This window comes from Nesoenas mayeri, assembly GCF_963082525.1.
Source record: "Nesoenas mayeri genome assembly, chromosome: 2".
Lineage (NCBI taxonomy): Eukaryota > Metazoa > Chordata > Aves > Columbiformes > Columbidae > Nesoenas > Nesoenas mayeri.
In genome coordinates this window covers 136,869,367-136,893,599 of record NC_137543.1, presented here as the reverse complement: position 1 = coordinate 136,893,599, position 24,233 = coordinate 136,869,367, and the positions used below count along the sequence as shown (strand labels likewise).

At 39.6% G+C, this 24,233-nt stretch overlaps 2 protein-coding genes across 4 annotated transcripts in view; one reads left to right on the top strand and one right to left on the bottom strand.

The window, feature by feature from the left end:
- Positions 1 to 1,907: 1,907 nt before the first annotated feature.
- RPA3 (replication protein A3) lies at positions 1,908 to 6,145 on the bottom strand. The gene is made up of 4 exons (XM_080339180.1): positions 5,988 to 6,145; positions 5,684 to 5,758; positions 3,208 to 3,316; positions 1,908 to 2,734 (listed from the first exon to the last, which is right to left on the bottom strand). Exons 1-4 carry the CDS (start codon positions 6,084 to 6,086, stop codon positions 2,652 to 2,654), a joined length of 366 nt encoding a protein of 121 aa, XP_080195306.1. The 5' UTR covers positions 6,087 to 6,145; the 3' UTR covers positions 1,908 to 2,651.
- The window catches only part of UMAD1 (UBAP1-MVB12-associated (UMA) domain containing 1), an 82,116-nt gene continuing 63,857 nt past the window's right edge, over positions 5,975 to 24,233 (top strand). Inside the window, exons 1-2 of one of the 3 annotated variants that reach the window (XM_080339178.1) lie at positions 5,975 to 6,038; positions 14,337 to 14,454. In XM_080339178.1, coding sequence (XP_080195304.1) covers positions 14,373 to 14,454 — 82 coding nt within the window. In that variant the 5' untranslated portion in view covers positions 5,975 to 6,038; positions 14,337 to 14,372. Of the gene's footprint in view, positions 6,039 to 6,219; positions 6,275 to 6,407; positions 6,425 to 14,336; positions 14,455 to 24,233 lie in introns of those variants that run through there. The other 2 variants (XM_080339177.1, XM_080339179.1) reach the window with 2 other exon arrangements.

Below are 24,233 nucleotides of genomic sequence, written 5' to 3'. Positions count from 1 at the left end.
GGTTTTGGAAGTGTCAAGGAAATGTTTTTATTCCTCTGTAGTAACAACATTTAGAAAATTTTCCTGATAAATTCCATGTCCAGGTGAATGCAACTACTAACTTACAATGTTTTGTTTTCATATGTAAAGAAAACCCATTTATAACATTTTCAACTTGACTATATCATCAGTTTGTGTCAATTCTGTAATTTCATTAAATTAGATGCTTACTTTGATACTTGGCATGTCTTTGAAATGTTTTGGATTATGAATATGTACATATTCTGGCACAGTATAATACCAGTTCTGGTTGTTGTAATTGTTAATCAGGCTTTCAGGCCAGTAATTACACTATTTGCAAAATTTACAAAGTACGAGGTGTATGTTTTTTAATGATGAGGGTTTTTTTTTTATCCTTGCTTTGCTTTTAAACTAATAAAGCTGTGATTTTGGGGGTGATTTGTTGTCTCCTAACAAAAAGTATAGCTACAGCCATTTTATTGGCTGCAGCTACTTTTACTGTTTCCTTGTATCTGCTCAACCCTGATAGAGTTAACTAGATTAATGTAGCCTTGCATGCTAAATGTTTTCACCCTGTGGTTCATACTGATTACACCCCATTCTTTTCATTTCATTACATGCTTCAGCCTTGCCTCCCTTCCCTCATTAAGCACACACACTTTCTCTTTGTATGCATAGGCTGCTTGCAAATGTGCACAATGTGAGTTGTGCATGCCCCAGCAAGGACAGCAGAGCAGGTCTGGTGGTGGTGACCAGATTCTCCTTCACCTCTGTTTCAGAATTTTTTACAGTTTACCCTGCCAGACAGCTAAACCAGACTGATAATTTAAGAACTGTTTCGCAAAACATAGCTCTCCAACTTGAGAACAGTATTCCATGAAGACCGGACCACGTAGCAGCCCCTGCAACAAGGCAGGCAGCCTTCAGCTGCCTCTTGGCATGTGACATGAGCATTATTTTAATATCAAGAATATTTTACAGTTCCTTGCATTGCTGTCTTGTTAGTATAGCCAGGGTAGGCCATTTATTCACAAACATTGAGAGGCTATAGAGAAGCAGATGAATGAAAAGCACATAGTGGAAACCTTATGTATCATCCCTGCAGGACTGCACAAACAAGAAGAGTCTTTGCTGACAAGTGGAAACTGCACTATTTCCCACTCAGATGTCCTGAAACATTTACACAGAAGACCACCTGCACAAGGATGGTCTCCGTATGGGGTGAAGTGCTATAGCCATCTAGTGGTGGCCTGTTAAATCAGGCCTGGATGGTCTCAATGACTAACTGTATACATTTGGCAGTATACATTCACAAAATATCAATTTTCTAAAGTAGAATAGTACAAAAGACTTTAAAATGCTCACTATTGCATGCAATTATTAAGAATGACATTATATTCTACTGAGCACTAAAATATAGCAGTGATAGCACTACAGCATGGGGCACTGTATTGCACCACATAAATCTCATGTTCTTGTTTGCTGTAGGAGACTGACTTGTACTTCAGAGACCCTCCTTCCCAGTGGCAGTAACTTTGTCATTGTCTGTCTTCTAAGTAGAGAGGGGGAAAAAATAGGTCATCTGTTAACTTTATCACCGACCCAGTTTGTAGTAGCTTTGATAAATAAGAAGACTTTAAAACATAAATTCCTTGACTGAAAACAGAGATGTCTATAAATAAGCACACGCTAGCCATCTTAATGAGGCACTTAATCTACATATTAAACCTGAAACCTGTTTGTATGAAAGGTTAATGAAAATGGCTACAGTTTACTTGAAATACTTTGAAATATTTTATTTATTAATTCACAGGTAACATTTTCAAAGTTAGATTTTACTTTGACTGTGTTACCTTTGGGAGATCTACTTTTGCTACATGCTGCAAGTAGCCTGGATAGTAACAAAAGTGGGAACTGTGGAAGTTTGTATGATTAAAGTCATCACGACAAGCTGGCTGAACCTGGTACTTCTGCTTAGACTCCTACCAAGAATTAAGGTTGTGATGGGAACTCAACAGCACTTGAAATCCCCAAGCCTAAGTAGACATCTTCCAAGTTTCTAACATCAGTGCCAAAAGGCAACTACCTTGTGTTAAAATTACCCATATCAGGTAAAATAGAACAGGTTTCACCATGTATCACCAAAAATCACACTCCAAGATAAAACATTGACACAAATAGTTAAATGTAGTCAGATCTTTTTTATTGGATAAGAGGCCATTTTGAAGATAGAAAACACTCCCCATGTTCAATAAACTTGTATCAAAGCAAAAAAAAAAAAAAAAAAATCTTTACAGCATAATCCCACCAAATGTCATCAATACTAGTTTTCTGTAAAGTATCCTAGAACCTCTACCAAACATAAGATGCCTAGAAAACTTCAGCTTCTAGCAAGTCCAGTCCTGCAAGAGAACACTCCTCAGGGATGTCAAGGGTTAAATATATACAGAGTGAGATATCCACAGAAGTGTTTTCCTTCTTGCTGAATAAATACATTTTCAAATTAAAACATTCTTCACTGGCAATACATGGCATATATAACAGCATCTTTTCATTTGTTGGATATAAATGCAACTGTTAATCACACTGTCAGGTACAAAAGTTAAGGTACTGTTGTCCCCTCTGAAGCTCTAAATATATGCTGAGAAAAATCAGTTGTTCTCCCCAGTACCGAATGGGAAGTATTCAGGGAACTCATGAATAATTTTTAGTGCTTCATTGTAGAGTTCCAGATCTGAAAGATGGCAAAGAAAATGGTTATGATGCATAAGCTAAATGCCCCACAAATGACAGCATTAGAGCACTGCTTATTTTAAAGCAGTAGAGCTGAGCATTCCCAGGTATCTCTCATCCTCCCCAGTTTTCCCAAGGCAGCCAAGCTCTCATTGCTTGCTTTCTGGAGGGTTATTTTCAGGCCTGCTAGCTGCACAATTGCACCAGGTCCAGTGCAAGGCAAGAATCATGTGGTCAGGAGTAGAAGAATGATCAGACCATAGCAACGATCTAGACTGGCTCCAGCTTTGAGTCAGTCCCCACAGTTTGTACACAATTTCTCCCATATCACTCTCCTTTTCTACATTCTACTTCGTATGTGGCAGCTTGAAGAAAGCACTTGTCCACAAGAAAAGACAATCAGGCTCTCCCTTACTTATTGAAGAACAGTTAAGAACTCAAAATGAATGTGTAATAATGTATACTCTTACTTACCAAATGGACTTTTATCTTCTCTGAACTGGACATATGACATACACATGATGGTTGCCTGATTTGTTACTCTCCCCACAACTTCAATAACTCCTGAGAGCTCTTCATCTAACTAGAAAACATACCAAATATGAAATTAGTATCACTGAATTAGCTGCTGTCTCTACTGCACAGCACTTAAGCTAGGAACTCTCTACAACTGATGGTTTGTTCATGACACATTCTGCTCCAGAGTTACAGCTTTTGTAACAGCCAGTTCAGTACTGATACAAAAAACATATAAAGAGGCATTACAGGGAAGATATTAGTTTACAAGTATATAAAACTCTGTCACTGAATTACTGAACAGAAATTGATCTAAGGCATAGAGAGTAGAGGAACCCAGATTTCAATGCACTGCATTCAAACATGAGTAAGTTGTAGAGCTCTGTAAGAGCTGTGGAGGTATCATGCATGCCAGAGAACAGTTCCAGTATTCCAGATTCAGGAGGTATAACTGGAAATTATTTCTTAAATAATCTGCCAGTAAGTGTTCAGAATGCAAAGACACTGAGATTAACAAGCCTTTAGTTGAACATGGAAAAAAAAAAGCTACAAATTTTATTTTACTCCAAAATTATATAGCTCAAATGTGTCTTCTTTTTTAAAATACTAATTTTAAGAGTGTAGTAATGTTTCAGTAATGGTCGTCCAATGCCGAACTCTTAACTTTCTAAGAAGTCTTCAGGAACAGAACAATAGATTCCCTCCCCCCAATAATTTAGGGTTTCTTTGTTGAAAGGAACTACACATGTGCGCACACACACACAAATTTATTAAAGGGGAAAAAAGTTTGAAAGCATTTTGATTAGCAAATCTATAAGCTCCTCTATCGACATGATGCAAAACAGAGAGATGAACCTTGGATAATTTTTCTGCACACACCAGTTTCTCCTACAGCAGTGGAACAGACTGTGAAGTGCCCAACACTGCAGCTATGCATTTACAGAATTCGACCAATTAGTCTGTTGGGGAATGTTGTGGAATCATCAGTCAGATGCTTACACCTCAAGTTTTAGCAACCCAAGGCAAGAAACCTTTTCGTGAACTCAAGAAAGAGTTAGGAGGCAGAACTTCTACGACAGACATTTTTTTGCAGTTTGAAGGTGAAGTCAGCAAGCTTAACATTCGTAAAACAAAAAACTCTTTGCCAAATCAAACTGCATTTTTCATTAAGGAGAGATTCATGTCTTGAAAGTTAGGAAGTACCATGTGCAATTATTTCATATGGAAATGGAGAGATTTCTCAGCATTTAACAACTTATTCAGAGAGAAAGACATAAAGACTACACAGATGCTCAGTTAAGCTAGAGCATTAGCCATCACAAAGAAAATAATCCTTTAATTACAATATTTGCTAGAGGAAAAATATAGTTACAGAGAGAAGAGAATGCCAGAGTGTTATTATTCCTTTGGTGGTACATGATAACAAAGGAAACAATACTTTCTGTGCAGTAACTATAAGTGTATCTTATACCTGTTATATTAAATTATTGATTTTTATTTTTTTTAAGAAAGAATGCTTCAAGCTAACTATGAAGTTTACAGCAATTCTGTGACAAGTGTTCTGAGAGGATACAGAAATGTCAACTCAAAAAACTCTTGAGAATACCTTATTCTTGTTTTTTTGCATTATTTTCACAAAATAATCTGTTAGTCATACCAAGATAAAAGCAATAAGAGAGAGAAAAGTCAAATTAAAATAAAGATATACGGTGAAATATATTACATTTTAAACAACCAATAGAGGAAGACACAGTAGCCAGACAGGCATGTGTCTGACAAGGAATGCATTTTCAATGCCAGCTGAAAATTGACAAAGACCAAGGCAGTTCATGAATATAGAGACTGCAAATTAGCTGAAAGATGTAAGAAGCAGAGGCAATTGTGGAAAAGGGAGATACCAGGGATTATTTTTTTTCCAGACTCTAAACTCAACAGATGCAAGGCACACATAGGCTTCAGAAGGGACAAAACCTCTGGTACACAGAACCACTAAATGTTAGGGATTGGAAGGGACCTTGAAAGATCATTTAGTCCAATCCCCCTGCTGGAGCAGGAACGCCTAGATGAGGTTACACAGGAATGCGTCCAGGTGGGTTTTGAATGTATCCAGGTGGGTTTTGAATGCCTCCAGAGTAGGAGACTCCACAACCCCCCTGGGCAGCCTGTTCCAGTGCTCTGTCACCCTAACTGAGAAGAAGTTTCTTCTCAAATTTAAGTGGAAACTCCTCTGTTCCAGTTTGTACCCACTGCCCATTGTCCTATCACCGGTTGTCACCGAGAAGAGCCTGGCTCCATTCTCGTGACACTCACCCTTTACGTAATTATAAACATTAATGAGGTCACCCCTCAGCCTCCTCTTCTCCAAGCTAAAGAGACGCAGCTCCCCCAGCCTTTCGCAAGGGGCAACATATTTCCAAAGTGCTCCTTAACTCACCGGCTCGTTCAGCTCCACAGTCGTATGTTTTCCTTCCCCATCCGAAAGCACGAAAAGCTTCCCCGTCGGATGAACCTACAACAGACATTAGGCCGCTCCGAGCCTTATGGCTTCAGCCGCCTCAGCCACAACCGCGCAGCGGCGCTTCCCGCCGCGATCCGGCCGCTCCAGGCCCGGCTGGAGCCGCCGCGCTCCCTCAGGCCCGGCCGTGAGAAGGCGATCCCCTCCCCCGCTCCCCCACAGGCCCTTCGCAGGGCAACAGCGCCGCGCTCCGCCCCGAGACCCCCTCGAACAGACCGCAGACCTTCTCGACGCGGCCCACGAAGCAGACAGGCCGCCCGATGTTCTGCGCCAGGTGGGCTGTAGCGATGCGGCGCCGCGGCACCTCATGGATGTCCCCCATGGCGGCGCGGTTTCCCGCCCTTTGGCGGAGGGGAGGGGCGCCGTTACCACGGCAACGGGGGCGGTTGGGGCGGAGGTGGGGGTGCGGAGGGGAGGAGCGGCGGGGCGGGACTTCCTGTTCGCCTGACGCGACCCGGAAGCGGAGGTGGCGGTTAGCGAGCGGCGGTGGCGGCGGAGCCGGGCGGGCCGGTGGGTGACAGCGCGGCGGGTGTCGCCGCGGAGGGGAGGCCGGCTCGGGGCTCAGCCCCGGGGAAACCGGGGAACCCGGTTTCCCCGGGGCTGAGCCCCGAGCCGGCCTCCCCTCCGCGGCCCGTCCGGCCCCTTCCAGACCTATCCGATGTGTGTTTTGTACTCGAATAATTTTTTCCTAAATCATCTTTTATTTCCCCGCGCCTAACGGTGAAAGGGCTGGAAAAAATGCCCTATGAGGAGTGGCAGAGGGCTTTGGGCTTGTCTAGCTTGGAGAAAAGGAGGGCTAGGACTAGAGAGGTCCTCCTTTCCCTCTACTTTTCCCTGGTGAGACCACATCTGGAATATTGTGTCCAGTTCTGGGCCCCTCAGTTCAAGGACAGGGAACTGCTGGAGAGGGTCCAGTGCAGAGCAATGAAGATGATGAAGGGAGTGGAGCATCTCCCTTATGAGGAAAGGCTGAGGGACCTAGGTCTCTTTAGCTTGGAGAAGAGGAGACTGAGGGGTGACCTCATTAATGTTTATAAATATGTAAAGGGTGAGTGTCACAAGGATGGAGCCACGCTCTTCTCGGTGACAGCCAATGGTAGGACAAGTGGCAATGGATACAAACTGGAACAGAGGAGGTTCCGCTTAAATATGAGAAGAAACTTCACAGTGAGGGTGACAGAGCACTGGAACAGGCTGCCCAGGGGGGTTGTGGAAGGCGTCCAGGCAGGTTTTGAATGTCTCCAGAGAAAGAGACATGGGGAGGATGAGGGATACCTGGGAATGCTCAGCTCTTTCTCTGGAGACATTCAAAACCTGCCTGGACACCTTCCTGTGTAACCTCATCTGGGTGCTCCTGCTCCGGCAGGGGGATTGGACTGGATGATCTTTCAAGGTCCCTTCCAATCCCAAACATTCTGTGATTCTGTGACCCTGGGGAGATGCTGAACTCTCCTCCCTCGTATCCAGTGACAGGACACGTGGGAATGGTTCAGAACTTTGCCGGGTGAGGTTTAGGCTGGATAGTGATAGGACAAGAGGAAATGGCCTCAAGTTGCACCAGGGGAGGTTTAGATTGGATATTAGGAAAAAATTATCCACAGAAAGGCTTGTCAGGCATTGGAACAGGCTGCCCAGGGAAGTGGTGGAGTCACCATCCGTGGAGGTGTTTAAAAGACATTTAGACGAGGTTCCTAGGGACATAGTTTAGTGCTATAGTTAGGTTATGGTTGAACTCAATGATCCTGAGGGTCTCTTCCAACTGAAATAATTATATGATTCTATTATATGATTCTGTGATATTAGGAGGCATTTTTTTGCTGAGATGGGTGGTCAAACACTGGAACAGGCTTCCCAGAGAGGTGGTCAATGTCCCAAGCCTGTCAGTATTTAAGAGGCATTTGGAAAATGCCCTTCATAACATGTTTTAGCTTTTGTTCATCCCTGAATTGGTCAGGCAGTTGGACTGGGTGATCATTGCACGTCCGTTCCAACTGAACTGTTCTTTTCTGTTCTATTTGTTTGATTTCATTTCACCATTAAAGAGCTTGCACTCTAGGGTTAGAGCAACTCATGGATGTGAGACAGAGCTAGTATCTGGACATGGTGTTCTTACCACACATCTTACCTTTTTCCGTACGTCCTCCCCAACGGTCCTAACGTGGAGAGGTTCCTTCTGATTGCACTTGCAGCAAAGATGGCTAATGCTGTCCTGGAGTATATTAGCTGTAGTGTTGCCAGCAAGCTGATGCAGGTGATCCTTCCCTGCTGCTCAGTACTCGTGATGCTCAAGTGCTCAGTCCAAGTTCTGGGTGCAAGAGAGATGTGGACTTACTGGAGGGAGTCCAGGGAAAAGCCACAAAGATGATGAAGGTGCTGAAGTGTGTCACATATGAGGAAGGGCTGAGAGAGTTGGGACTGTTTAGCCTAAAGAAGAGAATGCTCAAGAGGGATGTTATTAACATGTATAAATACCTGAAGCAAGGGCGCAAAGAGAATGGAGCCAGTTTTTTTTCAGTGGTGCCCAGTGGCAGAACCAGAGGCAATAGGCACAAACTGGAACACAGGAGGTTCTGTTTGAACGTCAGGAAACACTTTTTCCCTGTGAGTGTGACCAAGCACTGGCACAGGTTTCCCGGGGAGGTTGTGGAGCCTCCAACCTTGGAGATACTCAAAAGCCATCTGGACGTGGCCCTCGGCAACCAGTTCTAGGTGGCTCTGCTTGAGCAGGGGGTAGGACGAGATGACCTTTGGAGGTCACTTCACACCCCACCCCTTCTGTGGTTCTGTGGTTTCGTTTCTATTTCTAAGACCAGTGTTTCAGGAAATACTTGAGAAAATCTAACTCTGCCCTGGCTTAAAAGGGCAAACCCCACACTGCCTATGCATGTGCTGTCTCTTCTAACCAGCTGCAGGTTCAGCTTGCTAAGGAGCACCAAGTGGTTTTTGTTAGTTGGCTGGGTTCATGTTGTGGTGGTTCAGGAAGCTGAACTAGCTTGCCAGGGAAACAACCTACTGCTAGAAGCTGTGCAGAAGGAGCACATGGCCAGGGAGTGCTGTGGGGTTATATCTTCTATGGGGGGGGGGGGGTAGCTGATTGTCATCTCCTCAGTGTCAGTGTGCCATTCACCTTTTGAGTAGTTTCTTTGCAAGAGAATATGCTCATCTCCTTAGCATATCTTTGGAGATTTTAAAGAAATCATAAACCTAACAGTTGGAATAAGATGCAGCAGGCTGCTGCAAAGTGGTTCTTCTAGGGCTATTTTGTCTGCCACACTTGAAGGGTCAGCTGTTAAAAAAACACACTGTTGAAGTTCTTACAAATATATGTCTGTATCATGCTTAGCTGCTGTTTAAGGTTTGCAGTCAAAAGAGAACTGGTATTTCTGCTTCCCTTAAATTTTGTAAAAGAAGTCTTTGTCAGTGTTTTGTTATATGTGTGGGTGTTTTGGTTTTTTTTTCTATTTCTGATTCTTGACACTTATTTTCCTTTTTTCTGTTTTCAAGAAGCACAAACTAAAGGAATATGACTAATGTTAATGCCAGATTAAAAAAAAATCCATTGTATTTTTTTTTTCTTCAAATAGTAACTTACACTATGCCAAAAGCTTTTAAACTGTTATTTTGGTGTCACAGAGAAATCATTTTGATGTGCAGGTTCTTGAATCTTAAATTGTTTGTTTTCATGTCATAAGCAAGGTTGTACAGCACTGTAAACATCTTGCTCTTTTTCTGATTGCTGCTACTTTGGTGAACCACAGCAGATGCTATGGAAGAGAGAATTGCCCTGCTGCTCTCTTTTTTCCACTCCCATAGACTACATAGCTTAAACTGCTCAATGTGATATTATTCTGGTTCTTTCTTTAAGGTCAGTTTTGTGTCTTGTTCTGACCGCGTTTCATCATTTATGTAATTACTGGCAGTGCCGCTGCAATTCTGCTTTGCTGTAGTCCTGGGCATCCTCTCTTTATCTTAGTTTGCATCTTCGATGTTTTTAATATTAAATTACCTTTCTCCACCTATCACTTGTGAATATGCAAAAGCTGAAAAGTAATGCTAAAATGCTACGATCTTCATTGTATAGAAAAGTTTTATTGGATGTAACATATTGGTTTGGCTTAAAGGTCACCCATACTTCTTGTCAAAGGAGACTGACAAACTGCAGGAGGAATAAATTAACCCCTTTGTGCAGCTCTGTAACTCATCTTTGTCCCATCCCACATATGTTCTCAGAGCCTCACAAAAAGACAAAATATTTCTTGCAGCCTCACAGAATTGCTATAGTTTGCACTGTGTTACTTGCTAATGACTGAAGCGGTGCCAAAAGCATTATTCTTTACTATCAGCGACTGAGATTGGAGAAAGAAAAAATTGTGTTCACTTTTTGGTGAGGAGGAAACATGAGGAGAAGGGAATTGCATATTCCTACCAAGGGAGATTTTTATCTCTAGGCAGTGAATTCAATTTCAGGTCTCCTATAGAAATGAAATTAATCCCATCTGGAAGGGAAAAGTGCTGTGCTTTGTAGGAGAAATTGCCACAGGAACGTGGTGCTGCCTCTGAATGGCGCGTATATTTTCTGTGATTTTTGTGCTGACAGCTTTAAAAAAAAGCCTCACAACTAAGTGCTTTTTTTTTTCCCCTGGTCTGTGTGACCGTGCATCCAGGTCCACAAACTTCCAATTTAATTTTTACTCTGAAATGAAACTTGTGCAGAAACTGGTTGTTCTCAGCTTTCGTTAACTGAAACCTCATCTTATCTACAAGTAGTAAAACTCCAGCCTGATTCTGCAAGTGCTTAACCTGTGTTCTTATCTTCAAGAGCACGAGTGTTTCCATTCAACTCTGTGTTTCTTTGTTGGACAGTGGCTTTGTTCTGTTTTTAACATGTAATTCAAGAAATTTAGTGGTTGCATTTCCCCTTGCTGAAAAGATTTATGTTTACTTTTGAAGTACCGTGGTTGATAAAATTCTTAAGAGAACAAATACCACAGACGTCCCAGCATTGCCTGCCTGCAGCTTTTCCTTTACCTACGCCATACTGTCTACAGGTCTACTTTTTGTTTCTGTGCCCCTCTTCTGGTTTTTTTAGTCATTCTTTGTTATTTATTTAAAATGTAGTATTATGTTCAAAGGTACTGAACTGTGGCAAGTAGTAGCTGGCAATCACCTTCCTCCACAGTGAATACTCAGACCTGTAAGATCTGCAAGTACAAGTTTTGTTTCTAAGTGGTGAACACCCAGAGAAGGAAACAGCCTCACTAAGCATGTGAACTCTTTTTTAATATGTGAATTCCTACCACTTCCACGACATTCACGATAACAAAACACAGCATATGCTGTTTTGTTACTGCTGGTTCCCTGGTTTTAACAGCCTAACAATTTGAGACCCGAATTCAGAGGATACTTTTGTTTGCTTTGTTTGTTTCTCTGCTTCAAGCAAAAGGATGTGTGGGGTTTTTTTTGCTTGTTTTGTTTTCTGTTTGAGCAATGCTGGAATTAAATGGAATTAAGTTAAAGCTACTTCAGAAAGTGAAAACTACAAAGTAAAGATCAAGTATCATACATATAGATAAGTGGATTTTGTTTCTTTTAGAGAAAATGGGATACTCGGGCTGCCTTCTGTCAAGGAAAGGAAGAAACCTAGTATGTGAAAGTGTTTATAACATTAATTTGGCTAGATCAAATTGTACTGATTGTTAATCTACCCTGAATTAAATAGTATACTCTGAATTAAAATATATGTTGCCTTTTAAGCAGTGATGTTTAGCTACGTTAAATATGCAGCATTTAAAAGACAACAAATGCATGGTTTCCTGTAAAACTCTTTTGTGCCGTGTATATACTGATTAAGATGCTTCCTTTCTTTGCAAGAAAGGAGAATAGTATGTGATAAAGCTGAAAACTGTACAATAATGCAGAACTCAAAGAGAAAAAAATGTGATTGGAGTGACTTCAGCTCTGGCACCTGAAATGGCTGCCTGGAATCTGAGCCTTTACCAAAGTTACCTGTAAGATTTTACACATCAGCTTGATTTCGCTTCTTGTTGTTGCACACTTAAGATGAAGGTAAAATTGCATTTTAAACTGTTCCACAACTGCCTCTCCTTCATACATCATCGGAGCAGAAACCTGACTCTTGAGCATTACAGCACAGGTTTTTACCACTTGAGCTATGGGACTGACAACCCTAATTGGTAGCAGGAGAAGACTTATTCCCTGAGGGCTGAAAAAGGAATATGCTGCTGGCACCATGTGTTGAGCCTGGGTGTGGGGGAAGGTAAGGAATAAATGAGGTAATTAGGAGTTTCTACTGTGTAATCTCCACAGAACTGGAAATATCAGTATTTCAACTGGTAAGGTAGGAAAATAAGTAAAAAGGAACAAAATGCAGATAAGTAACATTTTCTTTTAATTACTGCATATCTGGGACTGGGTGGTTTGTTCTGTTCTTGTGTATGTTGGTGTCGTTTATTTGGTTGCTAGCAATTGTACTGCATCAGCATAAGCAAGCAATAGCTGGCCAGCCTGCGGGATATTCAGTCTTTAAGTCTCAAGTATCAGGCCACAGTCTGAATCGTTGCTGCTTTTGCCATGTTCTATTTATATACTATTCCTGAAAGCCAGTGCTCACACTTCATATAGGACTTTCTGTGAAATCAAGTATGGAAGACTTTGGTATTGCTTTTAAAAGCAGAGTTGAGGCAATTTATATCTGGTGAATACTCAGTGCTGATTGTGCAGTTAATTGCTATCGGTCACTGACTAGGGGAAAAAAAAGTCTTGCTTATGGTACCGTGAATATTTGGGTGGGAAGTGAGGATTTCTAGCAAATAATTAATTCAGGATTTTTTTTTATATATATATATTTAATCCAAACACTGCATGGTAGCACTCTTCTTTTTGCCAACCTCTAAATATTCTTATTTGTTAAATTTACTGTGAAATAATATTATTGAAACTTGACACTGTGTACCTTTTTTCTTTAGACTGGACTTCTTTCCTCTGTTGGACGTGTATGTTAGTCGTTGCTATCAGTTTGTCAGTCCCTTCTCCTTTAAATGTTGGTGTCTGCAAAGTAAATCAGGATTCTGCTCCTCAAACTCTACTTCAAACTTGAAATTATATTATTCCATTTGTTTACTGATTTTACATTGGCATTATAGTTTATGAAACCTTCCCCTCTGTGTTTGGCACCCAGCGTGTTTCAGCCAGACCACAGGCTGCTCCATGGGCTGGTGAGGTCCAGTGGTCTGAGTTTGGCCCTTGGGGACAGGAGGCGGCTGCTGCTCTTTGCTTGTTGTCCCAGCACTGTGGCGGGAGGAGGCTGGGAACACTCTCAGCTCCTGCATTCACTGGTGCCAGCTGGGTAGAAAATAGAAAGTAGGTGGTGGTACATGGGCAGTCCTCTCAGTAAGCCGAACTTCTGGATATGTGCTTTGTATAGTTCTGTCGGTTGTTCTTCACAAGAGTCACGCTTAAGAGGCTTTTCTTATAACTTTTCTTGGAAGAAGAGAAGCTTCCTTGAGTCTATGTCTTAAAGTTCAGAATGATTAGTTTGGTTAGAAGATTGGATGTATCCATGTTTATGGGGTGGTTCATAGGACATAATTTTGCAAAAGCTGGCCCAGTTGCCTATCTTCTGTCTAGTGCTCATGAAGTTTTTAATATGATTTTGTCCTTTCTAAGCTATTCAGAATTGCTTCCATGTAATATACCAGTCTTCAGAGAGAATACATCCTGGCCATAATCTTTTGCAGTTGATGTTTTTATTCCACTAGTTTTCTTATTTTGTTGTAGCTGCTGTGAACTCAGATCTTAGCTGCTTTGGAAGATTCTTTTATTGAATCACTGTTGTGAAAAAATTTGTAATATATGATTTTGTTGCAGTTTCTTTTAAGAGAATCAGTGGTAACTGGTAATCAAATTCACCCAAGTGTTAATCTGGCTCCAAGATTGCAAATGGGAAAAATGAAAATAGATACTATGCTAATGTTATAGGAGTGGGTGAGTTGGTCTTTTAAATTGATGCACAGACACTTAAAACTGAAAATCTCTTGTATAGTTTGCTTCATTCAGGTATTCCTGCCTTATAAAGCTGCACATTTTATAGGATCGTGTTTTGGGCTTCGAAGTTTAGATGTTTTATAACTAACTCTGCTGAGAAAGTTGGTGAAACAACAATTCAAAATAGCACAAAAATATGGAAATGTGCTGGATAAATGCTGAAGGGTGTTTCCTTACTTCACTTTCCTTCAGAAAGGTTGAAGTTGTGGGGTTTTTTTCTTGGTTGCTCAGTAGGGTGTTTTTTGTTTGTTGGTTTGCTTTTTTTAATGCTTCCAATCCATTCAAAACTCTATAGAAACGTCTGTTATACTTCATTCTCTTTTTGCCTATTGAAGTCAATTGTTACATCACAAGGTAATCTATCTAACATAGAAAATGCACAATATTTCCAATCTGGTAATAAAGACTAAGCTGTAATACCATGTATGTGGCCTTTGGCATAGCGTGAGCTTCTTATGGTAAATTCTGATATTTTATATTTATTTAACACATTTTTTCTTCGTTTTAGATAACGACTCAGAAGGAAATAAAAAAAAAAGAGGTTATGTTCAGCTTCTTCCGAAAAAGTCAAGATTCAAAGAAGGTTACGGTGCCAGAGAGAGAGGCAGATGGATTTGTCATTGTGGGTAAGTGGCGCTTCTTTATAGAGTGATTCTTATCATCTTTGGAATGTAAAAATTTCTTTGAAGTGCTTAGACCAAATGAAATGTTAAGAGAAGCCATGATAAAAATTGTTTGGAATTCTTACTTTCCTGAAGGAATTAATATTCCTAATCTCATCATTTGGACTAAATAGCTGACGTTTTATTTCCATAGGTACGGACTCTTATTCAAGAGCACTGAAAATGTAGTTTCTTGTCTTCCTCTCATATTGTGAGCAAGAAGTTGTTATGTCCTTACAAAACAAGAATGCTCGAAGTTGAGGCTTCTAGCTTTATGATTAGAGTTGTGGGAAGAGAATATCTTATTGCAGTCGTTAGATGACTGTTTTTCAAGATCCTTCCGTTTGGTGTTACTCTGAAAGCCTTTTAAATTAGAAGCCAAGAAGCATTTGTATATTTCTAATGGCGAATGTCAATGTTCTGTCTCAGAATCTGGCTTTTTCTCAGTTTGATGAAAATTAACCAGTTTAAGGTTTTCCAAGTCTTTTCGTTATTCAAAAACTAATCTGAAGTGTACTCACCTGTGAACTGTCTAAACTTGGAGCTTTAGTCAAGCTCTTTCACGGGCTTGTAGGATGGCTCAAGTGTGCAGAAGATAAAGAATTTATTGCTGTCATGCTGTAACTGATCCTTTTCTTTTTCCTCTTGAAAATTTGTGTTTTCCTCCTTGTAAATCTGTCATCATCAATATTCCACTTCTGCTGCTCTGATTTACTGACTTATTCTTATCAGGAATCTTACTGTGTTTCTGTAGGTGTTACTTCTTGAGCATTTTCAAGTCACGAAAGCCTCTAGATTATAAAAATCTAACAATATGAGAGACTATTGGAACTCTTTCTGAGGAGAACTTAATTCTTTGTAATAGTTCTCTATTAAAATAAATCTTCCTTCACATCTGTGACTCTGTGTTGTCATGTTTCATGGTTACCTTCCACTAGATTTTGTTAATCTGCACTGGTCACATCAAATCACTCCAGCACTTGCATTGTGGGAGGGTCAAAGGAGACACGTATTTGTCCCAAAAAAAGTCTGGAGATCATTTAGAGTTTTAAATCTGTAATAAGCAGAGAGTTTGAGTTCTGCACCCAAAAGTTGCTTATGTCTCACAATTGCTGGGCCTAATTCTGCATTCACTTTAACGTCATTCCTTTTTCCTTAAATGCTGTCAGTGACTATTAAAACTTTGTTCATATAAATTCATACTAATTTGATCTGTTAAATATAAATATAAGAACTATCAATTTTCCTTGAATCTTCTCTTGTTTTATTTCTATTTATTAAGATTTTTTGCTCAGATGGAAGTTAATTTAGCAACCTGCAATGAAATGGACTGTAATTTAATCTTAGCTAACTTTTACTGGGCAAAAGAATTGCTGTCAGCCTTGTCAGTGGAGCACATCACTATCTTGCTAGATGGATTTCATTGCAGAATTATAGGTCAGCACTTGAGTAGATACTTACCTAGAAGTTTTGTTTGTCTAGGAATAATAGCAGTCCGAAACAAAGGCAAAACCAAACCACAATACCTAGCTATTCTGCTAGTTACCTTTTTATTATTCAGATGGGAGGTTCTGAAGCTTTTTTGAATTTAGGTATAAAATATTCTAGAATACCAGCACTCAATGTCTTTAACAAATCTCAATAGGATTATAGGACCTTTGGTGTGAATACTGCTGTAGGCACTGGACACTCTTGAAGGGAGTGAGAATTTAATTTCTTAAGTTGGTTTCTACACCCAGTCTTTCATTGAAAGTATGTAAGAACAAAAACCCTGGTCTGCTGATACTCTGTGGACATGGGAGGAAGTGTTTTGCTTTTCTTTCCTGGAGAAAGAAGAGGAAAAATACATCCTCAGGGGACGCTTGCTTCTGATTCCCACTGTTGTGGTCAGGAGAGCTTGTCTGTCGCAAGTCCCTTGCAGGATTGTTCACACTGTGCAGCACTGATAAGGACAGCCAGGAGCCTTACTGGAAGTCTGAATGAGCCCTATGAAGAAAGAATCAAATGCCATGTCCATTACCTATTCATTAATGTTGTGAGAGTACTGAGCATCACAGTTAAATGTAGATAATTGGACTGTGATTATCCTAACAATATTTAATTATTTTAATCTCTTTCTGTATCATCTGCTACTTGAAAAAAAGGGAAGATGGTTCAAAACTTAATTGAGAAAGAACCACCAGAGCTATCACCATTTCAAATCTTGAGGATCTTTTGTTTGTTTTCTATTTTTTTTCACAACTCCCGTTATATATTACAATAATTTAAATCTACTTTTGCTTGTTGAATATCAATGCATTTGGAATTTCAGTATCTGAATACCTGTTCTTTGACTAGAAAGATTACTCATAAAAACTCTTGAAGCAACAAAAACAACTGTGCAACGTAGTAGCTGAAAGATATTCTCTATTTTATCTTTTGAGGCAAACACTGCATGTGTGGGAGTCAAGAAAATATAATTCGTAATTCACTCGCCACAAAACAAATATAAAATGTAATTTTCTACCAGGGACTAAAGCATTTTTACCTCTACCTACCAGTTCACTTATTTTCCAGATACTGGTCATCTCATCTGTTCATGAAGCTGTAAAAGTGGTGCTTGTTCTATAACAAGCAGAACTATTATTTTGAAAAGGGAAGAGACTTATGAAATACAGACAACACATGTGGTTGGTTTTGATGAGTGAAACAATTGCAGAAATATGAAAAAAGTTTCAGGGAGTTGTCTGATTATCACAAATTTGCCAAAATTCAGAAAACAAGTAAGTTTCCATTTAGCTTAGAGATTTTGAAGAGTAGTCTTTTTTAAGAAATTTTTCATGGTTTGTGGCTTTTTCTAATATAAAATAAGTTCCAGCCTACCATCCATTCTTACTGTTGCTAGCCAAAGAGAAGACAGGTTAGAGCTAGCATTTTGGTTTGGCACACAGCTAAATATCTCCCATCAGATCTCAAAGATGCATGCGACTCGTAGTCCTAATCTCAGTCTCAGATCAGGAACTGAAAACCTGAGACAGCAATGCTGCTTCCCATGTGTATTTAGCAAGAAGATCAGAAACTCTACAAATATCCACATGGTGCAGATGTTTCCACTGGGGTGGCTGGTCAGTGTTTTTTGCTTGAAGACAATGGAAATATCACAGAACCACAGAATGGTTTGGGTTGGAAGGGCCCTTTGAAGATCATCTAGTCCAACATGCCTGTCGTGGGCAGGGACATCTCTTACATTGTTCAAAGTCCTGTTCAACTTGACTTTCAACACTTCCACTGATGGGGCATCCACAACTTCTCTGGCCAACCAGTCCCAGTGTCTCATCACCCTTATTGTAAAACAAAATAAAACAAACAAATGAACAAACAAAGAAAAAACACTTATCGCAGAATATTGTTCTGCATGTCCTCTTGAAAAAAATACTGCTGAATGTTATTTTTGTTTTCAGGTTTAATTTAAGATGCTGATGTGCAGGGTTTTAATTACTTTTCCAGAAATTTTGATGTAAGCCAATGTGAGGGAGCAGCAAGTGGTGGTGCTTCTGCTGGGCAGGAGAACCTGCAGCTGAGTGAGGGCACTGAGAGGCCAGGGGCTTGGGTAGGGAACTCGCCTACGAGGGCTGTGGTCCCTTGTTGCCTAAGCAAGGACAGCGGAGCAGGCCTGGTGACGGTGACCAGAGTCAGTGGAGAGTCCTCAGAAGAAGTCCCCAGGGAGGGGGCAGAGCTGAGGCCAGGCCGGGTGGTCAGATCAGTGGGTTGGGGTCACCGAGGTGCATGGACAGTCACAGGCATCCCTGTGGGGTGGCTTGGGCAAGGACCAAGAACCTGAGATGAGGCTTCTCCTCCAGCTCTTTGCCCAGATCCTGATGCATGTGCTCAGTGCTGGCCATGCGTATGGACAGCTAAACCCCTGGGGCTGGGGAAAGGGTTGCTGAGCCCGCTGGTGACCTCGGACCTGTACAGCCAGGGTGGTTGTCTTGCTGTTTGGTGGCATCTGGAGGCAGCATGGTTCTCTGGGGAGCTCTTGATCTGAGCCTTTGACCATGCCCGAGTTCAAGTCTACTTTGTTTACTTTTAAATTGCATTTTAAAGGCCAATCTGTTTCATGGATTTAAGAGTTGTTGGGTTTTGTTTTGTTTTCTTTCAGGGATCTTTTTATGTCATAAATTGGAATGGAGTAAATGGCTTGGAGAAGCAGCTCAGTTGCTGGTGCTGATAACCCTGATTTGTAAACATTTAACTTCTGATTCTTCCTTGAGCTTATGACAGCTTCCTGTTTCAATTTTTTAGATACAAATTAACATGACTTTTCAAACTGACTAATAGCTATTATGTCAGAGCTCTGCTCTTGACCTCAGGTAGGGGTCTCTAACACGTGGTAGGGAGTATTATTATGGACTTACAGAGAGCATTTGACTGTCACCTGAAGGTTGTTTTCTGACATCCAACAATTTTGGTGTAGATTTTTTTAAAGTTCCAAGAGTAAGTGCCCAAGGAAAAATGGGCAGGCATGGGATTCTCGTCTGCGTGGTGTGACTGTCACAGACGCAGTGAGGGTATGGCCACGGTGAAAAGGGTTGGCAGGATTTTTATAATGAAGATACACTCCTGTTCTATAAACCTCCCTTTTCCTTACTGTGCTTTCCTAGATGGTTGAGGCCATATAGAAATAGTAAACAAATTCTGAATGAACACTTGCTTGTTATGCTTCTCACTATTGGAACAAGTATGATTTTTACCTGTTATGTTTCATCTTAAGAGAATATAAATAGTCATAGACATAAGAAATTAAGTGTTTTGAAATCTCTTCCTAATAAGAAGAAGGACATGTGATATTTAAGCGAGTCCTGGATCTCTCAAATTAACCGACATGTACCTCTGTTTCGATGCTGATGTCTGAAGAGAAGGAGCTCCGCAGAACAAATGTGGCCAGACTTGCACCAACATTTAAAACCTCACAGAAAACAAAGTGGGAACTGCTTTTTTTTCATCCTGTGAGATGAAATACAGTATAAGGCAAAAATTTCTTCATTATTAAGAAAGTAGAAGAGAACTGATATTAGATAAAAGGTGGAAAGTTCAGGAACTTTTTTGTGAGAAGGAAGATGTTGTAGAAATCATCACTGCTACATGTTGTGACAAAGTCAGCAGCATAACGGGATGCAAAAGGAGTACATGAGTTTAATAAATTATGATGGATGGTAGCAGATAGTCTTATCTCAAAATGTTGGTGGTCACGTATGGCTTACTATCTTAAGCTAATCTCTGCAAGGCACTCAAACTTTGGCTTTATCTTAAATGAAGTACTTTAAGCCTACTTGGCTGTATTCAGTACATGTATTACTGAGTTAATTCAGTATTGTAATTCCTTCATATGGGATGGTCCTTGTCTGTAAAGAGGAGCATCCTCACTCAGCTATGAGACTGGAAAGAATGATTTACAGCCAACTGAAAGTTTCCCTCTGTTAGCTACAGTTACATCGCAAAATAACATCTTTTACAAATCAGGAAGTCTTCTGTGCTGGAGATGTGAAAAAGTAAAATGATCATCACTAGTCAGTCTTTAGTTCTGGAAATCTTGACTCTGTTTTTCTGAAGAGCAATTTTACATATATTTCTTCCTCTTTAATTCCAGTTTCAGTTTTGACATGAATTTATTTTGCATGTAGATAGTCTTTGGGGTACCTTTTATTGTGGAAGGAAGATTTGGATAAATCGCATATTTGAATTAAGGGACACCCCCGCTGTCACCCAACATGATATAAAGACCTATTCGTTTACACACTAATCTTGGTAATACAAATCTCTACATATGTTTTTAAGAACTTCTTAAATGTTTGCTTCTGAGAGAAATGTGCAGTTTTAAAATCTTCAAGAGTGAGTATGTTATTAAAGGAAAATTTAATATTTTGATCCTCTGAAATCAAAGGAGTACTGCATATGAGCTTTTTACTGCAATTCAAATAGGTTTTTGGTTTCTCCACTCTGTGTACACACTTCAAAAATTAAATGCATCAAGAGATTTGTAAAATCTTAGTGTTGTTGCTGCTGCTGTTTGTTTTCTAGGAGGCAGTAGTAATGTGTAGTAGATTCCTGTAAATCTCTAAATTGTTTTTTTTCATTAATATTTAAGGAGCTTTTAGTGGTGCTAGTAAGGAAGGCTGGGCTGCTGCAGCGTTTTAAAATATACTATTACATTAAAGAAATGCACGAAGCTTTCTGCCAGTTGGAAAAAAGCAGTGTCTCAGTGTCCTTTCACTTTCTGTATCAACGGGCTTATATTATGTATTTTTTTTATATATCAGTAAGTGCTTGTAGTTATTTCCAACCCTGCGGTCTTCCACTAACCAAGCTACTACTTCATTATGTTGTTTAAGTGTACAAATATTTTATACTAACTTTATAATAATATGAGATTTGGAGAAAACTTTAAGTATTTTTTATCTAACGAATACTTTAGACGTGTCAATCTATGCCACTGTAAGTGAACGGTTCCGATACGCACCAGAACATCACTGTATTAAGTGGCCTGTTTCTTAAAGTGCTGCTTTCTGGGCTTTATACTTAAAAATCATTAGTAGCTCATTTGGGCACGGAATTTTACAGTCAGAGTTGGCTGAAAAGGGAGGACGTGTAATTCAAAGACACAGTCCTCTCCTCTTAGCGATCCTTAGTTGCATAAGGAGGTAATGGCTACCCTTCATTCAGTAATGAAGTCAAACTAATCCTCTTGGGTACTAATTTTGCACAAAAACAAACTGCATTTTTCAATAGTACCGCTAGATGGGGATTTCTCTTGTATTCAGGAGTTGTAGGGCTTTTCTCTCCCATACAGGCACACACACAAAGTGGAGCAGTAGTAATTATCAGTACACCATTTTATTAGACTGTAGGTTTTTGACAGATTTATAAAAAGCTTTTTAAAGCCTAATATCAAATCTATAATGGCATTCCAACCTAATAAAAATAATGAAGCTTGAAATGTTGACAGCATGTATCTAGATGTTGGCTTGTAATTCCTTCCAAACAGATCTGTTGAGGCCCATGTGGGACCTAAATAACACAAAGAAGTAAATTTGCATATTTTACAGCAGGGGGAAAAAACAGAATGCAAAAACATGAATAATTAGGAGCACAAGCTTCATGCTATATTAATACTGTTGAAAAGCATGTGTTGATTGTATTCTGAAAGCCAGTAGTGATTTGGTTGAGTGAACTCAGTCAGCATCTCTTATGCAGATTAAAGGAACTGGGTTACAGAACAACTGAAATTCATTGTTTTGCTGTATAAGGAGGTATATTTCCTAAAGGAAATATTTTTTTCCTGAATTCTGTACAACACAGGGAATCTTTTTTAATGCTTCATCAAAGCATGTGTTTTTTGACAAAGGACTATTCAATTCTTCATTTACTTGTGCAACTCTAGATTTTAAAAATACTTCTCTCAGGCACAAATCAGATGTTAGTATTTTTAACACCTTACTACACATGACCTACTTACTTCTCAGTCTATTACATTTCTCCATTTCTCTCTTTTTGCTTTCTAACGCTTGAGCCCCTGAAACACATTAATGATGCTACTTTGCTATGCATTTGATTATTTTTTAATTAGCAAAAATGCCCTTTTTAAAATGTTAGCATACAGGCTAACATTTTTAAATCTGAATAAGATGAATCGTTGTATTGGCCTCTATTGATTGCAACATAAGATTTATGACATACTTTTTATGAAAAAAAAAGTTATTTACTTAAAAATAGTAAATAGTATTAAAAGTGATTTATTGATTGCTTTGGCTGAATGTTGTCGTGGCCCCTTAATTCACAGCTATCTCAAAAAGTTACCTGGTTTTAAACATTGGAGGAGGGAGGAAAAAAGAGAGACGAAGATTTCTTGTATAACTTCTACAGCAGTTTTAATTATGGGGAGAAAAAGGAAGTTAAAGTACATTCTGCTGTATTAGACAGCTTTATTTTGAGGCTTTAAGACGGAGAAAAAAGCACAGAACTAAATATTTTCAATCTGTCTTTTAAGCACATCTCCTTAATTTGCATAATCAAAGGAGGAAAATGGTAAAATGTACCAGTCTTTTTAGAAGTTGATGTAATTGTACGAGGTTAAAGAGGCATCTGGCAAAAGGTTGTTTTGAGGTCACACGTGCATCTGACAGTTTGCTGCCAGCCCTCTAAGAAAATATTGGTTGGATTTGCGTTCCTGTTTTTCATATTAACTGCCTTCTGACTTAATGTATAATAAATAGGCACTTTCTACATGTCCAGGTCTCCAAACTGCTGAGGTTTGGTCCTACTGATTTTAACTCTTGCAAATATTGGTGGAAGTAGAATATGCTGAAGTAAGAAAATAATCTTTTTGCTAGAAATTTTTCCTCAGAAAAGCTGAAGGCATTTCTTAGACATGACTATTCCGCATTGATGTATTTACATAGGTTGACTTAGTATTCTTTAACCTTTTTCTTATTCTTTAACACCTGGGTTCTGATAATTCTACTCCCATACATAGTACTACAGTTTACTCCCTGGTAGTAGTGCCTTACTCTATTGGTCCATACACTATTCTTAAAGCAATTTGCAGTTGGAATATAAGAAGGAAAAATACTGATTGCTTATTGTAAAACCGAGTAAAAATAGCAAAAGGTAGTGTAAAAGTAGGGATTTTCAAGTCCTGGTTGTAAACTTTGTCTCCCAGAATATGCTGGTCATTAAATCTCTTTCAGAATTAAAAGCTGCTTTTCTTTATGATGCAAAGAAAATAGTTCAAGATATGATATTTTCAGCCCAAGCCTGATTTTCCTGTGTAAGGTGAACTTACAGCTAGGGCTAACTGAGAAACAAGAGGTGGAAAATGTGTTGCAGGAGTGCAAGTTGCTCTTCTGGCAAGTGATAAATTCAGGTTGAAGTCCCGCTTTCAGCAATGTACAGCATAGTTCAATCATTCCTTGCAAAGAGAGCTCTAGTCATTAGCCCAGGCAATCCCTGCCTGTCTGGTTGGAGTCATTCAGACTTCTACAGATGTTAATCAAAGTTAATTTTCTCTGAAGAAAATGTTATATTGAGCTGATTTTACACACACCTCTCTCTATCTCTGGCAAATACATGTTTTTGTACATTTTTTGAGTGGAAAAAGAAAAATTACTTTGACAAAGATACATTGTGTTGTTTATTTTTAATTAGGTAGTATATAGAAACTCAAGAAGGTTATGTTCTGTGTTCCACAAGCGTTCCAAGTCAGTAGTGTCGTAGACTTCAGTATGAAATAGTAACGTTAGTGTAAGACTTTCCTTTATAAAATGAAAGATGGCTTGTCCCCTTGTGCATAAAGGTGGTTTTTTGTTTTAGCTGCTCTTTCTTTATGTGCTAGGTTGAGTACCTTTCAGTAAGGGCCAAAGAAATTAAAGGATATAGGTGATTTATCCAGTCAATTGTTTTGAACTTCAGTGTTATTTCATCTACTTCTGCCATAACACATCTTTGGTGGTTCCCAAAGATATTATGTGATTTCAGATCTCTGCTCACACAGCTTAATGATTTCCAGCTTTTTCATGCTGCTTTTCTCCCACAAACAAGAGCTGCATAGAGTCAGTTCTGAAATTCTTCTGTCTTCTTTAGTCAAAAATAAACATTTGCTCACAACATTAACCATGGCTTGCTGGGGAGATCATACAGTAGTCTGGTTTTGTGACCATGATCACTTCACTGTGCTTTTTATACCTTTTAGCAAATTATTCTAGTGATGC

Excerpts from the sequence above, each read along its gene's own strand:
- RPA3 (XM_080339180.1), bottom strand. The coding sequence starts at position 6,086 with ATGGGGGACATCCATGAGGTGCCGCGGCGCCGCATCGCTACAGCCCAC. Across the intron at positions 3,317-5,683 it reads CTGTGGAGCTGAACGAGCCG|TTAGATGAAGAGCTCTCAGG; the intron begins GTGAGTTAAGGA and ends TATGTTTTCTAG. Across the intron at positions 2,735-3,207 it reads AGAAGATAAAAGTCCATTTG|ATCTGGAACTCTACAATGAA; the intron begins GTAAGTAAGAGT and ends GCCATCTTTCAG.